At 45.9% G+C, this 18,650-nt stretch overlaps 1 protein-coding gene across 1 annotated transcript in view; it reads left to right on the forward strand.

Annotated features, from left to right (window-relative positions):
• Hgd (homogentisate 1,2-dioxygenase) overlaps window positions 1-18,650 on the forward strand; it is a 50,247-nt gene that overhangs the window by 22,593 nt on the left and 9,004 nt on the right. Inside the window, exons 5-11 of the mRNA XM_051149892.1 lie at window positions 5,919-5,978; window positions 7,930-8,021; window positions 9,630-9,664; window positions 10,510-10,589; window positions 11,016-11,115; window positions 13,216-13,340; window positions 16,628-16,732. Coding sequence (XP_051005849.1) covers window positions 5,919-5,978; window positions 7,930-8,021; window positions 9,630-9,664; window positions 10,510-10,589; window positions 11,016-11,115; window positions 13,216-13,340; window positions 16,628-16,732 — 597 coding nt within the window. The remainder of the gene's footprint in view (window positions 1-5,918; window positions 5,979-7,929; window positions 8,022-9,629; window positions 9,665-10,509; window positions 10,590-11,015; window positions 11,116-13,215; window positions 13,341-16,627; window positions 16,733-18,650) is intronic.

Below are 18,650 nucleotides of genomic sequence, written 5' to 3' on the forward strand. Positions count from 1 at the left end.
TCCTGGAATTTTCTCTTCTCTTATAAACATCTATCCATCAAAATCCTACAAATATTTAAAGCTGGTCTTAAATATAAATACTGTGTTCCTCCAGTAAACTCTTGAGCATTTCTCAGGGTCCCTGAGAGGATCTCCTGTCTCCAGGGTCTCTCTCTGGCAGCACCTAGCACATACCTATCTCCAAAAATTGCAAATGTTTGTTGAATGTATTCCCTGGTAACTCAGATCTCACCATCCTATAAATAGGCAGGATTGCATTTCCCTAAATGCATCTGCTGGCGCTGGCCAGCACTGCAGTGCACATTGCCTCGTGCAGCCCTTTTTGGACATCTTGCTAGCTCTTTTGTATGGTTCATCTCTATCAGCTAATATTTCACTCCTTGTAAAGATATTGGAGCTGTCTGCAAACCAAATGATTCCATTGCTTGCATCTCTTATTTCCATGTATTGGGACGTCAAACAGGCCTTGTGCCAGGACGTGCCCCTGAAGGACTGCTTCTACTTCTACTCCTCTCTCAAAGTCATTTCCACAATCTGTTGTGTTTTTTGTTTTTTTGTTTTTTCCTACTTGGGGAATCCTCACCCTCTGGGGTCTTCTGTAATGTGCTCCCTGAGCACAGAGAGCATGGCCTCCAAACCCAACATAAAATCTTGTTTGATAAATATTGTATGAGTGGGTTCACTTCAGGGAGATTGGACAGGGATGCGGAGACTGTGGGACTTTAGCCCAGGTGGGATCCCAGGAGTCAGACTAAGACAGGGTGTCCCAGCAACGGAGGACCAGAAAATAAGAGTCAGCTTGAAAGGTGATTAAGTGGAAGAGGCCTGGGGTTAGGACCACGGAGGGAAGGAAATCCAAACGGGCTGATGATGAAGTACTAAAGGTGACGACAGTTGACAAAGGGAGTAAGACATGTTAGTGCCACTTTAAGTGGCAAAGACTGAGCCGTCCATGCTCTGATGCCTAAGAAGAGACGAGCACCAAGGAGGGTGGGGAGGGGGGTGATAAAGAGTGATACCAAGGCTGTAAGTATGGTAGATATGTGCGCAAATTTCACACTGGAACCCATTTTTGTGTGTTAACCTAAAGAAAACAAAGACAACTATAATTGCAAGTATTTCAGACAGCTGTGAGAATTAAGCCACCCACACGTATTTATTGGGAGACTATTGAGTTCTGGTGGTTTATTCAAGGTGCTAAAGGTCTTATTCCATTTCTCTAGTGCTAAGAATTGAACCCAGAACCTCATATAGGCTATCCAAATGTTCTCCTAACTGAGTTACACTCGAGTTCACTTGGTTCCATTTTCTATTACTCTAACAAAATAACAGAGTCGGGGTAATTCATAAGGAACGGAGGGGGGTTATTTAGTATGAGGTATAGAAGCTGAGGAAGTCTGAGAGCATGGTGAGGGCATGTGGTGATGACCTTCTCCTTGAACCATAATGTGAAGGCTCTTCATGGTGAGACAGAGAGGCTGTGAGTGTCTGGTTCTTTCTTCATCTTTTAATACCACCATGGAGCATTCTCTCTCTCTCTCTCTCTCTCTCTCTCTCTCTCTCTCTCTCTCTCTCTCTCTCTCTCTCTCTCTCTCTCCCTCTCTCTCTCTCTCTCTCTCTCTCACACACACACACACACACACACTTGAATGACTTCATTTCATCTTAACCCAAAACCCTACTCCGCTGCCTTATGAATTTTAGGATTAAGTTTGCTACACATATGAAACTTTCTATGGTTTGGATAAGGAGCACATGAAATGGCTAGGTTCCCAAAGCGGCACTGATGGGCAGTGGGGCTTTTAGGTCAATGGGGACGGGCGATGGTCTATTCTCAAAGGGTATTACAGAAGTTCACTCTCTTCTTTCTCCCTTTTGCAACCTGGCTCATGCAGTGAATGATTTACCTCCATCAATGATATCCACCCACAGCAGAGGCCCAAAGCCTGGGGCTTCTCAATCTTATACTGGAACCTCCAAAACTATGAGCCAAAATAAACCTTTTCTCTTTATAAGTTAAGTGACTCAGGTATTTCATTATCATAATGGAAGGCTGACTAACACATTTAAACCATAACACTGGACAGTAAATATTAAAAGCCTCAGCTTTGCATTCAGGGGCAAAGTCATATTGGGAATCTGGGTTCCATCCACAATGACATATTTTTGCGCCAAGGGCTGGGGGGCGGGGAGTCCCATGAAAGACTTTACAAAGTCAAATAAATTATTGCCACTTGGATCCTCTTTCCCTATGCTCTTGCCCATTGCTCCAAAGACCTCCGGTGGATCCATCAAAGCCTAATTTCTCCCCACATAGACTATAGTTCCTTTTCTCCAGAGATTGCTAGCTTTGCTGAAGACTTCTGTGAGTCATTATTTTACCCACCCCACCCCCACTTCCCTCCTTGGTCTAAAAGGCAGCACTACTGATTACCCTGAACCTCCTCCAACCACAGCTGCTGCTGGCCCTGGCTTAAGCGTTGTGGTCAGGGTTTCACCCACAAGTGACTTCAGGGTTCCTGGATGAGGTTACCAACCCGTAATGATACGTCATCGGCCTCTAGCCAGGCCCTCTCTGCAGCAAACGCACTGGGCTGAGCTTCTGGCCTTGGCAGGGAATGTTTTGTTCAGCACTGCAAGGCCAATTTCTGTCTGTCTCTCTTCATATTTATCAGAATATCGCATCGGGGCTCCTGACTAAAACCTCTAGCCTGATGATCCAAGGTTGAATTCCTCTTGTGGGTCCAGAGCTTCTCAGAACGACTTCTGGATTTTTATTGTTCCTCTCGAGATAGGCTCCTTACCGTCTGAACGCGGGCTCTGCACAGCCCACGGCCATCAGACCCAACAGATGCATTCTTCTTCTCCCTGGGCCATCTGTCATTTGAAGGCGATCATTTTTAGCATGGCTGAGGAAAGGCTCATGGGGGCCATTGCTTCATCTGGAATGTGGGCCCTGTTGATGGCAGGCTTCCTACAGCAGCACATAGCTGCGTTTTCACCCACCGCCTCAGCCTCTCTGTCTTTGTGGCTTGAAAACCAGAGTGCTATGGGAGACTTTGGAAGGCTACCCACAACAGATGCTGACCTTGAGGCAGATTGCACAGGGGTCCTAGTGTAATAACCAGGAGGCCGGCAGCAATTCACTTGCTACGGTGCAGTTTCCCTAATATCTCTCTCTCCTCCCTTTCTCCTTGTCCTTCTCTTTTTCCCTTTGATTTGCTAAGTCTTTTGTTGTTGTTGTTGTTTTTATGTTTTATTTTTATTTCATGTGCACTGGTGTTTTGTCTGCATGTTTATTTGTGTGAGAGTGTTGGATCCCATGGAACTGGAGTCACAGACCATTGTAAGCTGACATGTAGATGCTGAGACTTGAACCCGGGTCCTCTGTTTTGTTTTCTGTTTCTTTGTTTTCGAGACAGGGTTTTGCTGTGTAGCCTTGGCTGTCCTGGACTTGCTTTGTAGATCAGGGTGGTCTCAAACTCACATCGATCCACCTGCCTCTGCCTTCTGAGTGCTGGGATTAAAGGCGTGCGCCGCCGCCACCACCACCCAGCTCTGGGTCCTCTGGAAGAGCAGCCAGTTCTCTTAGCTATCTCTCCAGCCTCGATCCACTAACTCTTAAGCTTGGATTATTTAATCACCACTGCTATCTGAAATCTCGCATTGCCACCGCCGTATCTGGCTTGAGATGTTGCAATAGGTTTTGCTTTGTCTAGGTGGTGTATTGCGTGATTGACTGAGGAGACATCTCTAAGCACAGTGGCTTGGTTCTACAATGCAGTAGTCACCAAAGCTTTGAGTGCTGGTTAGTGACACATAGAGAAACATTTATAAAAATCCTGGTGCCTAGGTCCCATTTCCAGAGGTTCCAATTTAATTTGGTCTTGGTTTCAAAGGCTGTCCAGTTGAGTCTCATGGGTACCCAGGGTTGAGAATCTCTGGTTAGCACTGAATGGTTGCCAGGGCAACGATTGATTTGGTACTTAAATATCTTCCTCTGGGAAATCTACAATGATGACTCTTTTTCAGGTGATTTTCCTTCTCTGCTGAGAGAGAGAGAGAGAGAGAGAGAGAGAGAGGCACTAGGCAGTGGTTCAGGGTAGACCATGGCCACCCCTAAAGCTGCAGAGGTGCTATAGTGGGGATGTCGCCCCGTGGCAGAGCATGTGTTATGCACGCACAGAGTTCTGAGTTTTATCGCCAGCACACACACCATCATCCTGCGTGCTCAGTGCTTAGCTATGGGCCTTCTGCAGTCAAGGGGATTTTCTTCTATGTCTGTAATTCTCAGTAGGATACTGACTTAAACGGGGTTGCAGGGGGGCGGGGTGGGGCGGGGCAGTTTTGAGATGCTACATGAAGGAATGCAACTGGCATCTCATGGGCAAGAGCCAGGGGGCAGAGCTAAGCATCTCTCTATGCATCGGGCAGACTGACCACAAAGAGTTAGCCAGCACAGAATGTCCCACCTGCATGGCAATGAGCAGAAGCCCACTCTAGGTCCCTGTCTCCTGTGTCCCAAGAAGTATCATCATGACCATATGCAGGCCTGAGGTTATCTTCCTGCATCCTCTTGCACAATCTCAGGGCGCTCTCTCTCTCTCTCTCTCTCTCTCTCTCTCTCTCTCTCTCTCTCTCTCTCTCTCTCTCTCTCTCTCTCTCTGCCATGTTTTGCATCATTTTGTAGAGCTCTCAGAATGTCATCATCCCCTTCCGCTTCTGAGAAATGATGGATGCTGCCTGACTGCTGTGTGCCAGAGGCAGGATAATCCCGGCAGGCAGCACCCTCTCCATTCGCTGCTCGCTCACTTTTCCGCCTGGCTGCCTTCTCAAAGTACAGAATGAGCAGGGTCCAGGTCCTTGATGGAGCCCCTAGCCATTCAGCCTTCACCGGCCAGGTGTAAGAGCCCATGGAGCTAGCCCCAGGATGCAGGTCACTCCAGACAACGTGCTCTGGGCTGCGGAGCAGACGGTGCTCCCAGCCTGGCTGCATCAGGCCCTGTGCTGCATTGATTAACAAACACTGCGCTGATGCTTTGAGCAGGGCCTGCGCTTGCTGACTTTTCTCCTCGCTTCCTTAGATCAGCTCATTATTGAATTAAAGATTACGGCGATTTAAAGGGGGGGGGGGACCATTGGGCAGCCTGGACAAACGCAAGGTTTGGGGAAGAAATTTAGCGGGCCACTGCATTTACCAAATCCAATCTCAGCGTGGATGCATTTTTCTCTTTCTTAAGGAAATAATTCAAAACTCCAAGGGCTGGTAGCAGAAGTAGAGCCTTCCCCTGCAGTGTCAGGAGCCCACACAGAGATGCTGGCGTGCTAGGAAAGGGAGCTGATTATAAATAGCATGAAAGCTGCATCAGTCAAAAGTCACAGATGTGCCAGAGCGAAATGTTAAAAGAAACACCTTCAGGGAGAGGGAGCGATGGCTTCTCTTTGTTTTTATAATTGAAAGGGCTAAGAATAAAGATACTTTACATTCATATCAAATATACACACCCCTACAGCGCACAGGAAAAGAAAGAGACCCCCCCATAGCATATACAATACACACCCCTACAGTGAGCATGCAAACATGCACACCCCTAAACACAGAGACACACACTCCTATAGCACATACACACAGAGACATATACTGCTACAGAATTTACACACACACACACACACACACACACACACACACAGAGAGAGAGAGAGAGAGAGAGAGAGAGAGAGAGAGAGAGAGAGAGAGAGAGAGAGAGAGAGAGAGAGAGAGAGAGAGAGGTTAGCTCTAACATAACACAATCACAAATGGCCAGAACCTTGCAGGAGGAACAGTTGTCCTTTTTCTTCTGTGTAATTGAATCTATTTAATAATCTTATGGCTTCCCCCTACGAAGTCATTTTCCTGAACGGGTTATTTCTTTTTCCAGCTGAGATGGAAACCATTTGAGATTCCGAAAGCATCTCAGAAGAAGGTGGACTTTGTGAGTGTAAGTCAATATCCCCCACGCTTTCCCACTGCCCACCTCTGTCCTGTGGTGAGTGATCTAGCCATCTGCAGTCTGAATGTCATGCAGAGCAGCCTAAACCGGAGGCGGCCGAGACAAAGCCACCTGTGTGTAGCATGGGGGCTGGCAGAGGGATGCCTTTTTTTTTTATAGGCACCATATGTCTCCTGACATCAAAGGGCACCCAGGAGCTTTTTACCTCATAGAAAAGCCGATGAGAGTAAAACTTTCCTTCCTCAAGTGCCCCTTCCTGGGTTAGGTTGGGCACACTTAACCTTTCTGATCTATGTTGCCTTTGATGGTCTGGTGAAAATTGTTTTTATTTACATATTTAGTTATTTATTTATTTACTTGAGGGGAGGTTGGTTGGTTGGTTGGTTGGTTTGGTTTGGTTCAGGCAGGATCTCCCCCTGCAGCTCAGGCTGGCCTTGAACTCTCCACAATCCTTTTGCCTCAGTCCCACATGCTGGGATTACTGGCTATGAGGCACCACACCTGGCATCACCTGAATTTTTGACTAGATAAAATAAATTGCATCAAACTACCCCAACAATTATGTTGAAATACAATGATAAAAATATTTTTTTAAAAATAGCTTTTGTTTTACAGTTATAAACATGCCCCCTGGTTAACGTACTAGACCATAAGACCTACGGGAAAACCCAGTCTCTGTAGTATGAGCCCAGATGGTATTCTGAGACACCTGTGATATACAGATATAAAAACTGTCCCAGTCACTGACAAAGTTACAAGCACTTCGTATGCTCCTGTGGCTTGCTGTCTGCATTCATAACACTTAAAGGAAGTGGTAAATCTCACTTATATTAGTAAAAATACATACATACATACATACATACATACATACATACATACATACATACACATTTAAAAAATGTTCCCATCCAAAAACTTGACAGCCCTGAAATAGATAACCTGGGCTTGAATGCACCAACTCAAGTGTGGCAGCCTGGTGAGGACAGAACCGGCAGTCCTGGGACACCTGCGCCCGCAGCAGGAAGTGTGTGGGAGAAGGGACTAGAGCTGTCAGGAAGTAATGCTCCAAGAGGACAGGGTAGAGTTCTGCGGGCCAACTTGGCTCACAGCTTGCTTAGGGCACCCTCAGACGCACAGCTATGGCCCAGACTGTTTACATCATCCTGAAGCCTTTATCCTTCCAAGTGTCCTCAGACCTTGTGAATTAGTAGACCTCAGACTTATCCACTAAGTGACAATAGAAAAATAAATAAATAAATCCCCTTCCTGTGTGAGCTGTGGCTACCTGAGGGACAGAACCTTCTCTGTTTGGGCTCCCTGCCTGCGGATTTGGGGCAGAGTTATGTTGTAAGAGGTCTTGGCTTCACTCCCCTAGCCCTCAACGCACCCCACCCCCACTCCCCGCCCTATGGCAGGGCTTTTGGTACTGTGGGTCATCTGGTCCATACCAGAAAGATTTGCAGTCTTCTGCTCTCCTCTGTTCTGCTCGGGGTGGCGGGGGTGGGGGTGGAGGTTGGGGGGTGGAGGCTGGCCTTCTTCACAACAGAGAGCTGCTCCCAGGGTCTGGTAACTTGAGGGGCGCTGTGAAGTGATGTTCCAGGCTTTCTCCTCACAGAATCCTTCTAACACATATTACCCCCTTCCTCCGAGTTTATCTTAACCATAATAAAATGTCAGTCTCCGATTCATTTAAAGAAATTAGTGCACGCTCTGTAAGTTCATCTGCTGTGGCCATTGAGGGAGTTCAAACAAGGTCCCGGCTATCAGCAGGGATGGGACCCAGCCTACCAAGTGTAAGTCAGTACATCCCAGGCAGTCTACATTCCAAATGGCCCCTGGGACGAATACTAAAACCTTGCTTGGTGACTCTCGGGGAGGTGCGCGGGGAGGGCTGAGTCTCTTCCGTACTACTCATTGGCCCCTCCCCTTCCTCTCCCAGGGCCTGCACACCTTATGCGGAGCCGGAGACATCAAGTCAAACAATGGACTTGCTGTCCACATTTTCCTGTGTAACTCCTCCATGGAGAACAGGTGAGAAGCTCAGTGCCTGTTGGCCAGAGAGAAAAGACTTAATAACACTGTTCTTTCCTACTTGTTCCCTTGGCAGAAAAATGTTGATATGCAAAAATTTCTAGGCGGGCCGTGGTGGCGCACACCTTTAATCCCAGGCAGATCACTGTCAGTTCAAGGCCAGCCTGGTCTACAATGCCAGTCCAGGACAGCCAAGGCTACATAGAGAAACCCTGTCTCAAAAAACAAACAAACAAAAAATTTTTTTTTCTATTTTTAACTGACTCTTGTGAGAAAGACAAGAATGTCATGTAAGCTTAATATTTTGTACATTAATTAGTTTATATACTTTTTTTTTTAAAGGAGGTGCATTGCCACAGCACATGTGTTTAGAAATCAGAGGATGACTTGAGGGAGCCACGTTTTTCCTTCTACCACACTGGTCCCAGGGATCAAACTCACATCCTCAGCCTCGGTGGGCTATATCACTGGTCCCTATATTCTCCATTTTTTTTTTTTTTTTTTTTTTAAGTAAATGGTATCTATGCCTTTTCTTTGGAGAGTTAGATCATCATGTCAGCTTCGCAAAGAACCTCTAGGACAGCATTTCTCAACCTGTGGGTCGAGATCCCTTTGGGTGGGCCACCTATCAGAAATACTGCTTCTCAGACATCTGCATTACAGTTCATAGCAACAGCAAAATTAGAGTTAGAAAGAAGCAACGGAAATGATGTTCTGGTTGGGGCGGGGGGAAGGGCGGTGTCACCACAGCATGAGGAACTGTATTAAAGGGCTGCAGCGTTAGGAGGGCTGAGAACCACACTGTTGTTCCGCAAGCTGTACTGTGAGCTTGCTGCTTAGTGAACTCGTGTGAGAGCTATTCCGCTCTTACACGTTGTTTTTATTTATGTTTTACTCTGTGTGTATTGATGTTTTGCCTGGACGTGGATCTGTGCGCCCTGTGTGCTTGGTGCCTGTGTGGAGGGTGTTGGATCCTCTGGCACTGAAGACAGACAGTTTGAGCAATCACAGGGGTGCTAGGAAAACGGCTGGGCTCTTCTAGTTGAGAAACAAGTGCTCTTGACTGGGGACCTATTTCCCCTGCCTTAGCTATTCCGTTTTCTGAGTCAGGAACCAAGGCCAAGATCACAGCCCTATGAGAAGCACGGGAGAACTCCCTCTGAGCCCAGACTTGTATTGGGCCACCTCCCTTCTCTCCGTGTATGCCGCACTGACCGCCCTGTACTTTTCGCAACTTGCCCTGACCCTGCGTCTGCCTCTTTGCCTGGAGCTTCTTCTCCTCTTGCCTAGATGATGCCGTCCGATCTCTTGTCCGCTGTGTCATCTGTAAGGAGAAGGCCTTTGGTGTCTCCCCAAACCAGTGCAGGTCCCTATTCCTTCATGCCCCAGAACTTGACTTTAACAGCACCACTGTGCCTTGCGGCGGCGATGGAGTCCTGCCGTTGCGTGTTTCCTGTTGGAGTCCGCCAGACTCTAAGCCCCGCGGCGCGGCTTCTGCTAGCCACTTTATGGCCCGTGGTAGGCACTAAACAATAATTTGTAGAATGAATAAACTTGTCCAGAGTGTGTTAAAGCTGAAAATCACAGAAATCACTCTGTCTGTTTCAGATGTTTTTACAATTCAGATGGGGATTTCCTGATTGGTAAGTTCCTGATTGGTGAGATTAACTGATCCCCTAGCCCCGAGCTACATTCCGGGTTTTGTTTCTGTTTTGTCTTCTTGTTTTGTTTTGTTTTGTTTCATTTTATTTGCCTGCCATCTCCCATCTGTTTTATTAAATGAAGTACCTTCTAGAGCAGTGAGGTCTGGACAGCACTGGTGGTCTGGAAAAGATTTCTGGCATACCTCAAAGTGTCTAATGTCTGTCCTGGGCTTTCTGCCCGTGACTGTCTCTGCTGGACCTCTCTGGTGTGGGAGATCTTGGCAGCTGAAATGAAATGAAGCTACTAACATGTGACTAGCTTATTAGGAAAATCCTATTTGCTTTTAAACTCACCCAAGGAAAGCCCATTTGTCACCGATGACCACGAGATATGAGCCCATGTAAAAATCTAAGGCCTGTGAGAGATCAGTCTCGTCTTCCAAAGCCCTTTGGCGCTGCGGGTTATCAGTATTTGGATGTGAACGTTTTCATGTAGTCAGCAGCCATGTAAATGCCAGCCTCCCCAGTGAACTGTCAGAAAAGGGTGATTTTCCATGCTATTTCTATGACCCTTTTGGGTCAACTCACAACGGTGTGTATATACAAGTTCCTCCAAGTAGGGAGAGAAGATTGAGGTTTGGAAGAATTTTCAGAATCTTCTAGGCAGTAAAATAGCTAATTGACGATGTCAGAATATAATTTACTCCCAAGGGGCACAATAAAGGTCTTCTCATTTGCAATGACAATCAAACACAGCCCTTCAAGCTTTCCTGTTCTCTCTTGAACAGGGCTGCTCACCACCGCACTGTTTGTTGTTTGTTTGTTTGTTTTTGTTTTTTTGCCAGTTCCCCAGAAAGGGAAGCTTCTCATATACACAGAGTTTGGCAAGCTGGCCCTGCAGCCCAATGAGATCTGCGTCATTCAGGTTGGTAATGAGCCCCCTCTCCCCACTGCCTCTCCCTAATTTAAGAGCAATCAGATGTTTCAGCTGCTGCTATTTCTAACACTGAAATGTCTCTGTCACGTCTGGGCAACAGGAAGGAGTGAGTGTTACACAGAAGTCTTTAGTGCCTGCTTTGTTTTATACAGCACACACAAAGCAAGAAATGGCTGGAGTCCTGCTTGAGGCTGTATCGGAAATAGGGGAGGGTGCACAGCTAATGCGAGCCTGCCGATTTCTCTGGACCCAGGGAGACATTCATTATGGGTATGATTAGGGCCTAGATTCTTCTTTGTAACCCATCTCCCGATCTGTTCGCCTGGCACACCGTACGTGGAAACACTTTACTTCTGCATACAACTGCAAGAATGTGATTTATGGAGGGCTCGATATTGTGTTCCTGTCCTCCAGAGAGGGATGCGGTTCAGCGTCGATGTCTTCGAGGAGACCAGGGGCTACATCCTGGAGGTCTACGGCGTCCACTTTGAGCTACCTGACCTGGGACCCATCGGTAAATCTCAGTTCTAAGCCTCCAGCTCCTCCCACCTCTTCCTCACTCTCACCTTCCGGCTTCAGCTTTTCTCTCCAGGCAACTTCATTGGACCCAGTGTCTTCCGATAAAATACAGGAACAACAGAAAGCAACCCGAGCCAATCTATTATAAGTGTCTCTAAAATGACATGGCCAAAAACGATGGTGATAAAGGCATATGATGGTTTTCTGGTTAGATGCATGTCTTACAAGCAACGTAGAAAAGGATCACTAAAATAGCTCTTACCAAAGATGAAATTTGATAATTTGATTAAATTCTTTTTTTTTTTTTTTTAGTTTTTAAGTCAGGCTCTCTTATAGTCCAGGCTCACCTCTAACTCTCTATATTGAGAATGGCCCTGGACTTCTAAGCCTACTGCCAGTACTTCCTGGGTGCTGGTGCTTTATAGATGTTCACCAGGGGCCAGTCCCATGCAGTGCAAAGCACTGATGCCAGGGCATCATGCGTGCTAAGCAAGCCCTTTACCAACTGTGCCACATCCTGGCAGCCCCGAGATTCGATTAATAGTTGATGTTATATTAAAGAGAAGTAAAGAGGAAAGGGAACAGCTTAAGCAAATGTATGCAAATGAGAATAAGCTTTGTGAATAATGTTTTAAGTCAATGAGCTGTGTGTTTCCCAGCCATAAAAAAATAAAAAATTAAAAAAAAAACAAAATGGCCTGGGTTCTATTCCCAGGGAAAGATGGACTGGGACACATGGCCTTGGAACATCACATTCCTTCTGAGAACACTTCACAAAAGCCACACACTTCGTATAGCTCCGTGCTATGAAGGAGCTAGAAACACCACCCCTGCGAGATAGTTTTAAACTTCCAGACAAGCTCTCCCAGGGCCCTATTCTTCCAACAGCTGAAGGCAGGAGCGGCAGGAGGGAAGCCAAGACCTTAGGAGCCACCGTTGTCAAGCCTCTCCTGGAGAGGGCTGGAGAAACTGGTCCCCTGGTTTCACCTTGGGCCATTCCTCCCAGTTCTTCCATGTTCCTTGTCAACAGCTTTTCAGAGCAACAAGGACAGGCCAGCCTATGCCTTCTGGTCACTCTCCTGGGGATCCAAATATTCAGAGGAAGGTGGGAGGCGGCAGAGAGGCAGCAGGAGCCCTGGTGGGCGGTCTGTCATCCTGTTTGTCGCCCACTCTTCCCGCTTTGGTCTAGCTTCCTGCTGCTGTACAGGCAGCAGAGCCTCCAGGTTCCACGGAGCATGTACCCTCTGGAAAATATATATAATTTACTAACCAGCTGGGGGCTGTTTTTTTTTTTTAAAACCCCAGGAGCTGGAAATGATAAAACACTCCCCAGGCCTCTCCTCTCCAAGTTAAATTATGTTTTTGCACTTATGCTTTTTCATATTTTGTCTTTTGATTTATTTCCTTTCTCTGAAGGGAACACTCACTCCTGAACTAAAGCTAAGCAGGCAGGTCTTTAATTCTTCCTCCCTGAACGGCAGGCAGATATTATTTTTAAGGCTGGACAGCAGCTTTACAGTCTTCGCTTTTGACTTCTGTCTACCAGGCAGAGGCCTACCAGGCTTATAACCTTTTTATATGAGATCAAGGGCTAAGGATGGGTTGCAGGGTCCCCTGGGCTTCCTTGGACAGACACCTGCAGCTCTCTCAGATCGTGCCCTCTCCCTCACCTGTAGCACGTGACGAGTGATGAGGTAATGCATAGAAAAAGCAAAGGACCCACAATTGCTCCACAAGGCTAGGAGAGGACTCTGCTTATGAAGACTTTGGACATTTTCTTTCTTTCTTTCTTTCTTTCTTTCTTTCTTTCTTTCTTTCTCTCTTTCTTTTTCCCCTCAACCAAATCTCTTGGATCTTCCTACAAATCTCCCAGCCTGGGAGCCAGCAGATTCTGTGCTGCCTGGGATTGAACCTACGGCCTCACAGATGCTGGGCAGGCGCTCAGCCATAGCCCCGGCTAGGAATCCAGCAAGGATTTGCGTGAAGAAAGTAATTTGTGGAGTGGCTCGTGACCTAGAAGTCCTTCCCCTTTCTGGGCATCTTTCCTTTGACTCTGAGGAAGCATCTAAATAGAGTTCCCATTGCTGTGTTCCAGGAGCAAACGGCCTGGCCAATCCTCGAGATTTCTTGATCCCTGTTGCCTGGTATGAAGATCGCCAAGTGCCAGGTGGCTACACTGTGATTAATAAATACCAGGGCAAGCTGTTTGCTTCCAAACAGGTACAGTAAGGCCGTCAGTAGCCAGGGAGCGAACGTGGACTTAGGGAGCACCAGTCAATAGGCAAGGTCAGCATGGGGTACATTGCCATGCATGAGTCCTTTAGTCTTTATCACACCACGAAGGTACTGAAAATTATACAGCCACGGGACCGGGCCAGATGACGATAATTCACCAGTGTCCCCGGAAGTGGCAGAACCGGGGTTAAAACCCCCAAGTGTTTGATTCGAGACGTTACGAACTCTATACTCATCTGTAGCGGACGTTTTGCAGCGCACGGGTCTCTAAAAATACACGGGGAAACATAACATGTGGACCACATAATATGTTCTGAGAAAGAAAACGAGTCACCATAAGGACCAGTCTAGATTGATATTCTTCAGTGACCACCTTATTTCAAATACAATTAATTGGCTTCAATTATACCCAGAGGCCTAATAAACTCAGGGCATGACGTCAAAGGCAATCAGGTAAAATTAATTTTAAGACATGACAACATTCTGTCCCTTATGTAAGACTGTCCCTAGGGAAAAGACAATATACTATATGCCATACTACTATATGGATCTTTGATGGTTTTTTTGGGGGGGTTTTGTTTGGTTTTTGTTTTTTTTTTTTTTTTTTTTTTTTTTTTTTTGTTTTGTTTTGTTTTGTTTTGAGACAAGGTCTCATGTAGCCCTGTTGGCTTTGAACTTGCTTTGTAGCTGAGAATAACCTTGAATTCCTGATCCTCCTGCCTCTACCTCCCAAGAGAGAGGGTTACAGGTGAGCACCATCAGCCAGCCTATTACTACGTTTCATTAACATATTGAACGCACAATGTTAGAAGAGATTAATCATATAATAAAAGGCACCCAAATAGCCCTTCCATTACTATTGTTTGTTTGCTTTATTTTTTTAATTTCTCTGATTTACTATCTATATTTTCCTAGCACATATTTTTTTCCCCTTGAATAGTACCAAAAGGCCATGCCAACTAGCAAAGGCAAATCAATTTGAAATTTCAGTTTAGGTCCTGGAGCAAATAGCAACGTGTCATTCTCATATTCTCTGGGTCAAGATTTTCAAAAGTTGTTTAGGGACCGTTTGTATTAGAAACCCTCAGAGAGCCTTGTTTAAAATGCTCACACCGTGGCTGGAGAGATGGCTCAGAGGTTGGGAGCACTGGCTGCTCTTCCAGAGGTCCTGAGTTCAATTCCCAGCAACCACATGGTGGCTCACGACCACCTATAATGAGATCTGGTGCCCTCTTCTGGCCTGCAGGTATAAATGTAGGCAGAACACTGTATACATAATAAATAAATAAAATAAAAATAATAAAAAACAAAATGCTCATACCTACATTAATACTCTCACCTTCTGGGGGACCAGAAGTAGAAATCTACATGAAACTTAAGTACGTTCCCCAGATGATTATTATCCTAAATACAACTGATAGAGAACATCCATTTTGACAGTAGCCAGCAGTGACTATAGAAAGCTTTTCACTTCCCACAGTGGGTGGTCTTACTGGTTCATTCTCCTCTGCATTGGTCTGTGCCCTGGGGTGCTGGCATTTGTCCACAAAGTAGCCTGGGCTCCTTACTCTACTGTCTTTTGTTGGGTTCAGATGGAAGGAAGTTGGCGGTGTGAGGGAGGATTGTGGGACATCTCTTCACAGCTTCCTCCCTGTGTAAGACAGTGCTGAGGGCCTGACCAGCTCTTCTAGAGCAGCCTCAATGGGCCTCAAAACCAGATCACGAGAAAAGGCATTCAATGTACTTTTCGCCAGAAAAAAAAATTATTGCTGGGGAGAAAAATAAAATATCAGAGTGAGAGTATCCATACCCCAGATACCATCAAACACGATAAATCAGAGCTTTGATTCTCCAGAGAACGAGCTATAAATACCAACCAGCATACCATCTTCATGGTTCTATGTCTTTCTGGAGTCCTAGAGAAATATTTTCCATTTTTATTTCCCATGCCCAGGAATGCTAGTGCCTTCCCACTATTGCAAGACACGGATACCTCAATTCTTCCACTTAGCCCTAACTGTGCCTTTGGCAGCAGTCTTTTCCCTAAAGTCATTTTCCCTTTATTCTTGAGAAGATCATAACGTTATAAGTACAATGACATATGATCATATCCACCCCCACTCTCCTCTTTTAATTTTTAATTTAATTATTTTTAACCTTGTAATATTTTTCATTGTTTATATCCCATAATTACACAGGTGTAGGGCCATCCACAGAAACATAGGAATCTTACCAGAGGTACATCTTCAATGCCCAGAGGCTTGGAGGTCATCTATAGCACTTATGCCAGAATTTAGGCTAGCTTGGCCTTGTGCACATCATGCGCTGGTACCCTCAGCTGCTTTGCGTTCATTAGGTTGATAGCCAAGTCATGCTAGAAGGCAACATTCCACTGCATTCCTTCCCGCACTCCGGCTCTTATATTCTTTCTGCCTCTTCCTTCAGAATGGTCCTTGAGCCTTAGGCTGGCTGGGTGGGGGTTGACATACATATCCCGTTCATGGCTGATCACTCAAAGCTCTTATTCTAAGCGCTTTGACTAGCCATGCATCCTGAACTTTAGGATGTTCTGCCTTGAATCCTCTTTCTTGACAAGACACACAGCAGCAGTGAGGGAGGTGATGATACTGTGTAGCACAGACATGACCTCCTACCCAATACAAAACCGAAAAGAGTGCTAATGTCATTCTGAGATCTCAAACGCTTGGGCTGGATCTCTTTGAAGTGTCTTCTTCCCTGAACTCAACAGCAGACAGTGTGTCTATGAGAAGTTCCTTTAGGCTGCAAAACCCTGGAGAAATATCACAGCAGGTGCCTGCTGCACCAGGAAACAGAGGGCAGCCCAGATTGTCTGAGAGTTGCTGGCATCTACAGATTCCCGCAGTTATGTTAAAATTTCGAAGAAGAGGAAGAAGAAGAAGAAGAAGAAGAAGAAGAAGAAGAAGAAGAAGAAGAAGAAGAAGAAGAAGAAGAAGAAGAAGAAGAAGAAGAAGAAAAAGCACTGCCTGATGAGTGTGCTAGGCTTCTGTCCGTGTGGTGAGACTGACAGCTGCAGCTTGTGAACTGGGAAAGGGGGTTAGTGGCAACGCAAGGCCCCAGGCGAGGGTGTGCTAGCCAGCCACGGAATGATTGTGAGCTCCGATTCTGCCAAAGGATGATAGAATCACATGTAGAACATCAAGGAAAAAGGGTTATGCCCGTGAGTATGGTTAAGATCATGGCTACAAAAACTTTCCGTCCTAAGACCCCGCCTTCCTGGTTTTTGTGTTTAGGATGTCTCTCCATTCAACGTTGTGGCCTGGCATGGAAACTATACACCCTACAAGTACAACCTAGAGAACTTCATGGTCATCAATGCAGTGGCCTTTGACCATGCGGTAAGTCTGTGCCAGGCGGGGGACCCTGAGGATGGGACAGCCCTCGGATGGGAGGGACCCACACTATGCCTGTGGCATTCATACATAGATCTACAGTTTTCAAGGTCATCCTTGCAAAGCCTCAGCAAGACTATTTGTCCTTGGGTGAAGGAAAACATTACATGGCAAAAGAGGAAGCCAAGGAACGCTCAACCTAATTTACTTTTCCTCAGAGTAATTACAACTCTCATGCATGGATGGGGAAGGGAAAAGCCACTAATGACAATAACGAAGTCAGGAGGAAAGATCATTTCCAGCTCTGCAGAAGGGTCTGGCCACCTTGCAACCTGGGGCATGTAGGCTCTGGCTGCCTACCTGCTTACCAGCCTGGGCTTGTGGCTGCAGTTGGCAGTGAAGAGCAAGACAGGCCCCTTCTAAAGTTACTCAAAGATTCAATGCTTGAGGGCTCTTTTTTTTTTTTTAAGCCTAATGTTTGAACTTGGTCATATTTTTCAGTCAATTAGGGGGCCACAGATAGGTCCCTGGTCTCTGGTACAGACTCCCAAGAGCCCACATGCTCACTAAAGTGCTAGTTCTGAGACCCGAGGGTAAGTTCATTTTGCAATATACTTCATAATAGATTAACTTAACCCACAAGCTAAGGGATAATTGGGGCAGAAGCCAGAGGATCAGAGAGAGAGGGATTACTCTGTGCCAATTCAGCTTATCTCTAGGGGGACAAAACTACCTTTCTGAACAACAGTGAATCTTAATAAAACCAAAGGGGAAAAAGAAAATCAAGATGCCAAGCCCAGAGCATCCACGAAGAAGCATCCTGAGACCTTGATAAAGCTCTATTTGAGCCTTCCCACCTTTTCTTTCTTTTAATAGCTTCAGACCATTTCCCAAGACAAATGGGGGGAAAAACCCAAAAAAATAACCCCCTCAAAAAAAAAACCCAAACCAAACTGGTAATCTCCCAGCAAGAAGAGTTGGGTTGACTTTTTTGTGTTTTGTCTTATTTTACTTTTTTTTTTTTTTATTTGAATTTACAGAGATCTAATCTTCTCTGTGCTGCTGAGGTAGTTATTTCCCCCCAAATTCAGACCTGGTCATCCTACCACTGCTTTAGAAAACCTTTGTGGGCTCTCCATGGCTTAGGATTAGGCCTGAGCTCTGCAGCCTGAGGTTTGGTACTCTTCACCATCTGGCCCTGGGCTCGCTGCTCCAGGACCACATCTCACCCTTCCTCCACCCTTCACTGCGCTGCTGGCTTTAACCTTCCCCTGCTTTACAAAAGCACTATGTACCTCCATATCTTTTCTCTATTGCTCTATAAAATCCTTCCCTTTCTTCCTCTTTTCTCTTCTGCCCTTCCTCCTCTTCCTTTCTTTTGTTCACTTTTAAAGATTTGTCTTGGGTCATAGGTCTTTGACTCTTTCCCTGGTCCTGTTGGAGGATATGAAAATGGGTGGCAGCCAGAAGAGAGGGTGCTGCAGGCAGAGTGCACTACATAAACATAACAAACTGTCAAGAAACAAACTCGACCGAGTTATTTTGAAAAAAAAAAAAAAAAAAAAGCTACTTTCTCCTTTTCCCAGTTAGAATTAGAGGAGGAGAGAATGGATTCCCAATCTTTGATGAATCTCTGGATGCCAACACCGAGTCTGAACTTGGACACGGCTGTCAGTTCAATTGAATCTTGGGGTTTTTGTTTTGTTTTGTTGTGTGTGTGTGTGTTTAAGATTTTATTTATTTATTTTATGAATGAGTGCCCTATCTGCATATGCACCTACATGCTAGAAGAGGGCATCAGATCACACCATAGATGGTTGTGAGCCACCATGTGGGTGCTGGCAATTGAACTCAGGACCTCTGGAAGAACAGACAGTGCTCTTAACCTCTGAGCCATCTCTCCAGCCCTCTATCTTGTTTTGTT

The sequence above is a fragment of the Acomys russatus genome, chromosome 8 (genome assembly GCF_903995435.1).
Source record: "Acomys russatus chromosome 8, mAcoRus1.1, whole genome shotgun sequence".
Lineage (NCBI taxonomy): Eukaryota > Metazoa > Chordata > Mammalia > Rodentia > Muridae > Acomys > Acomys russatus.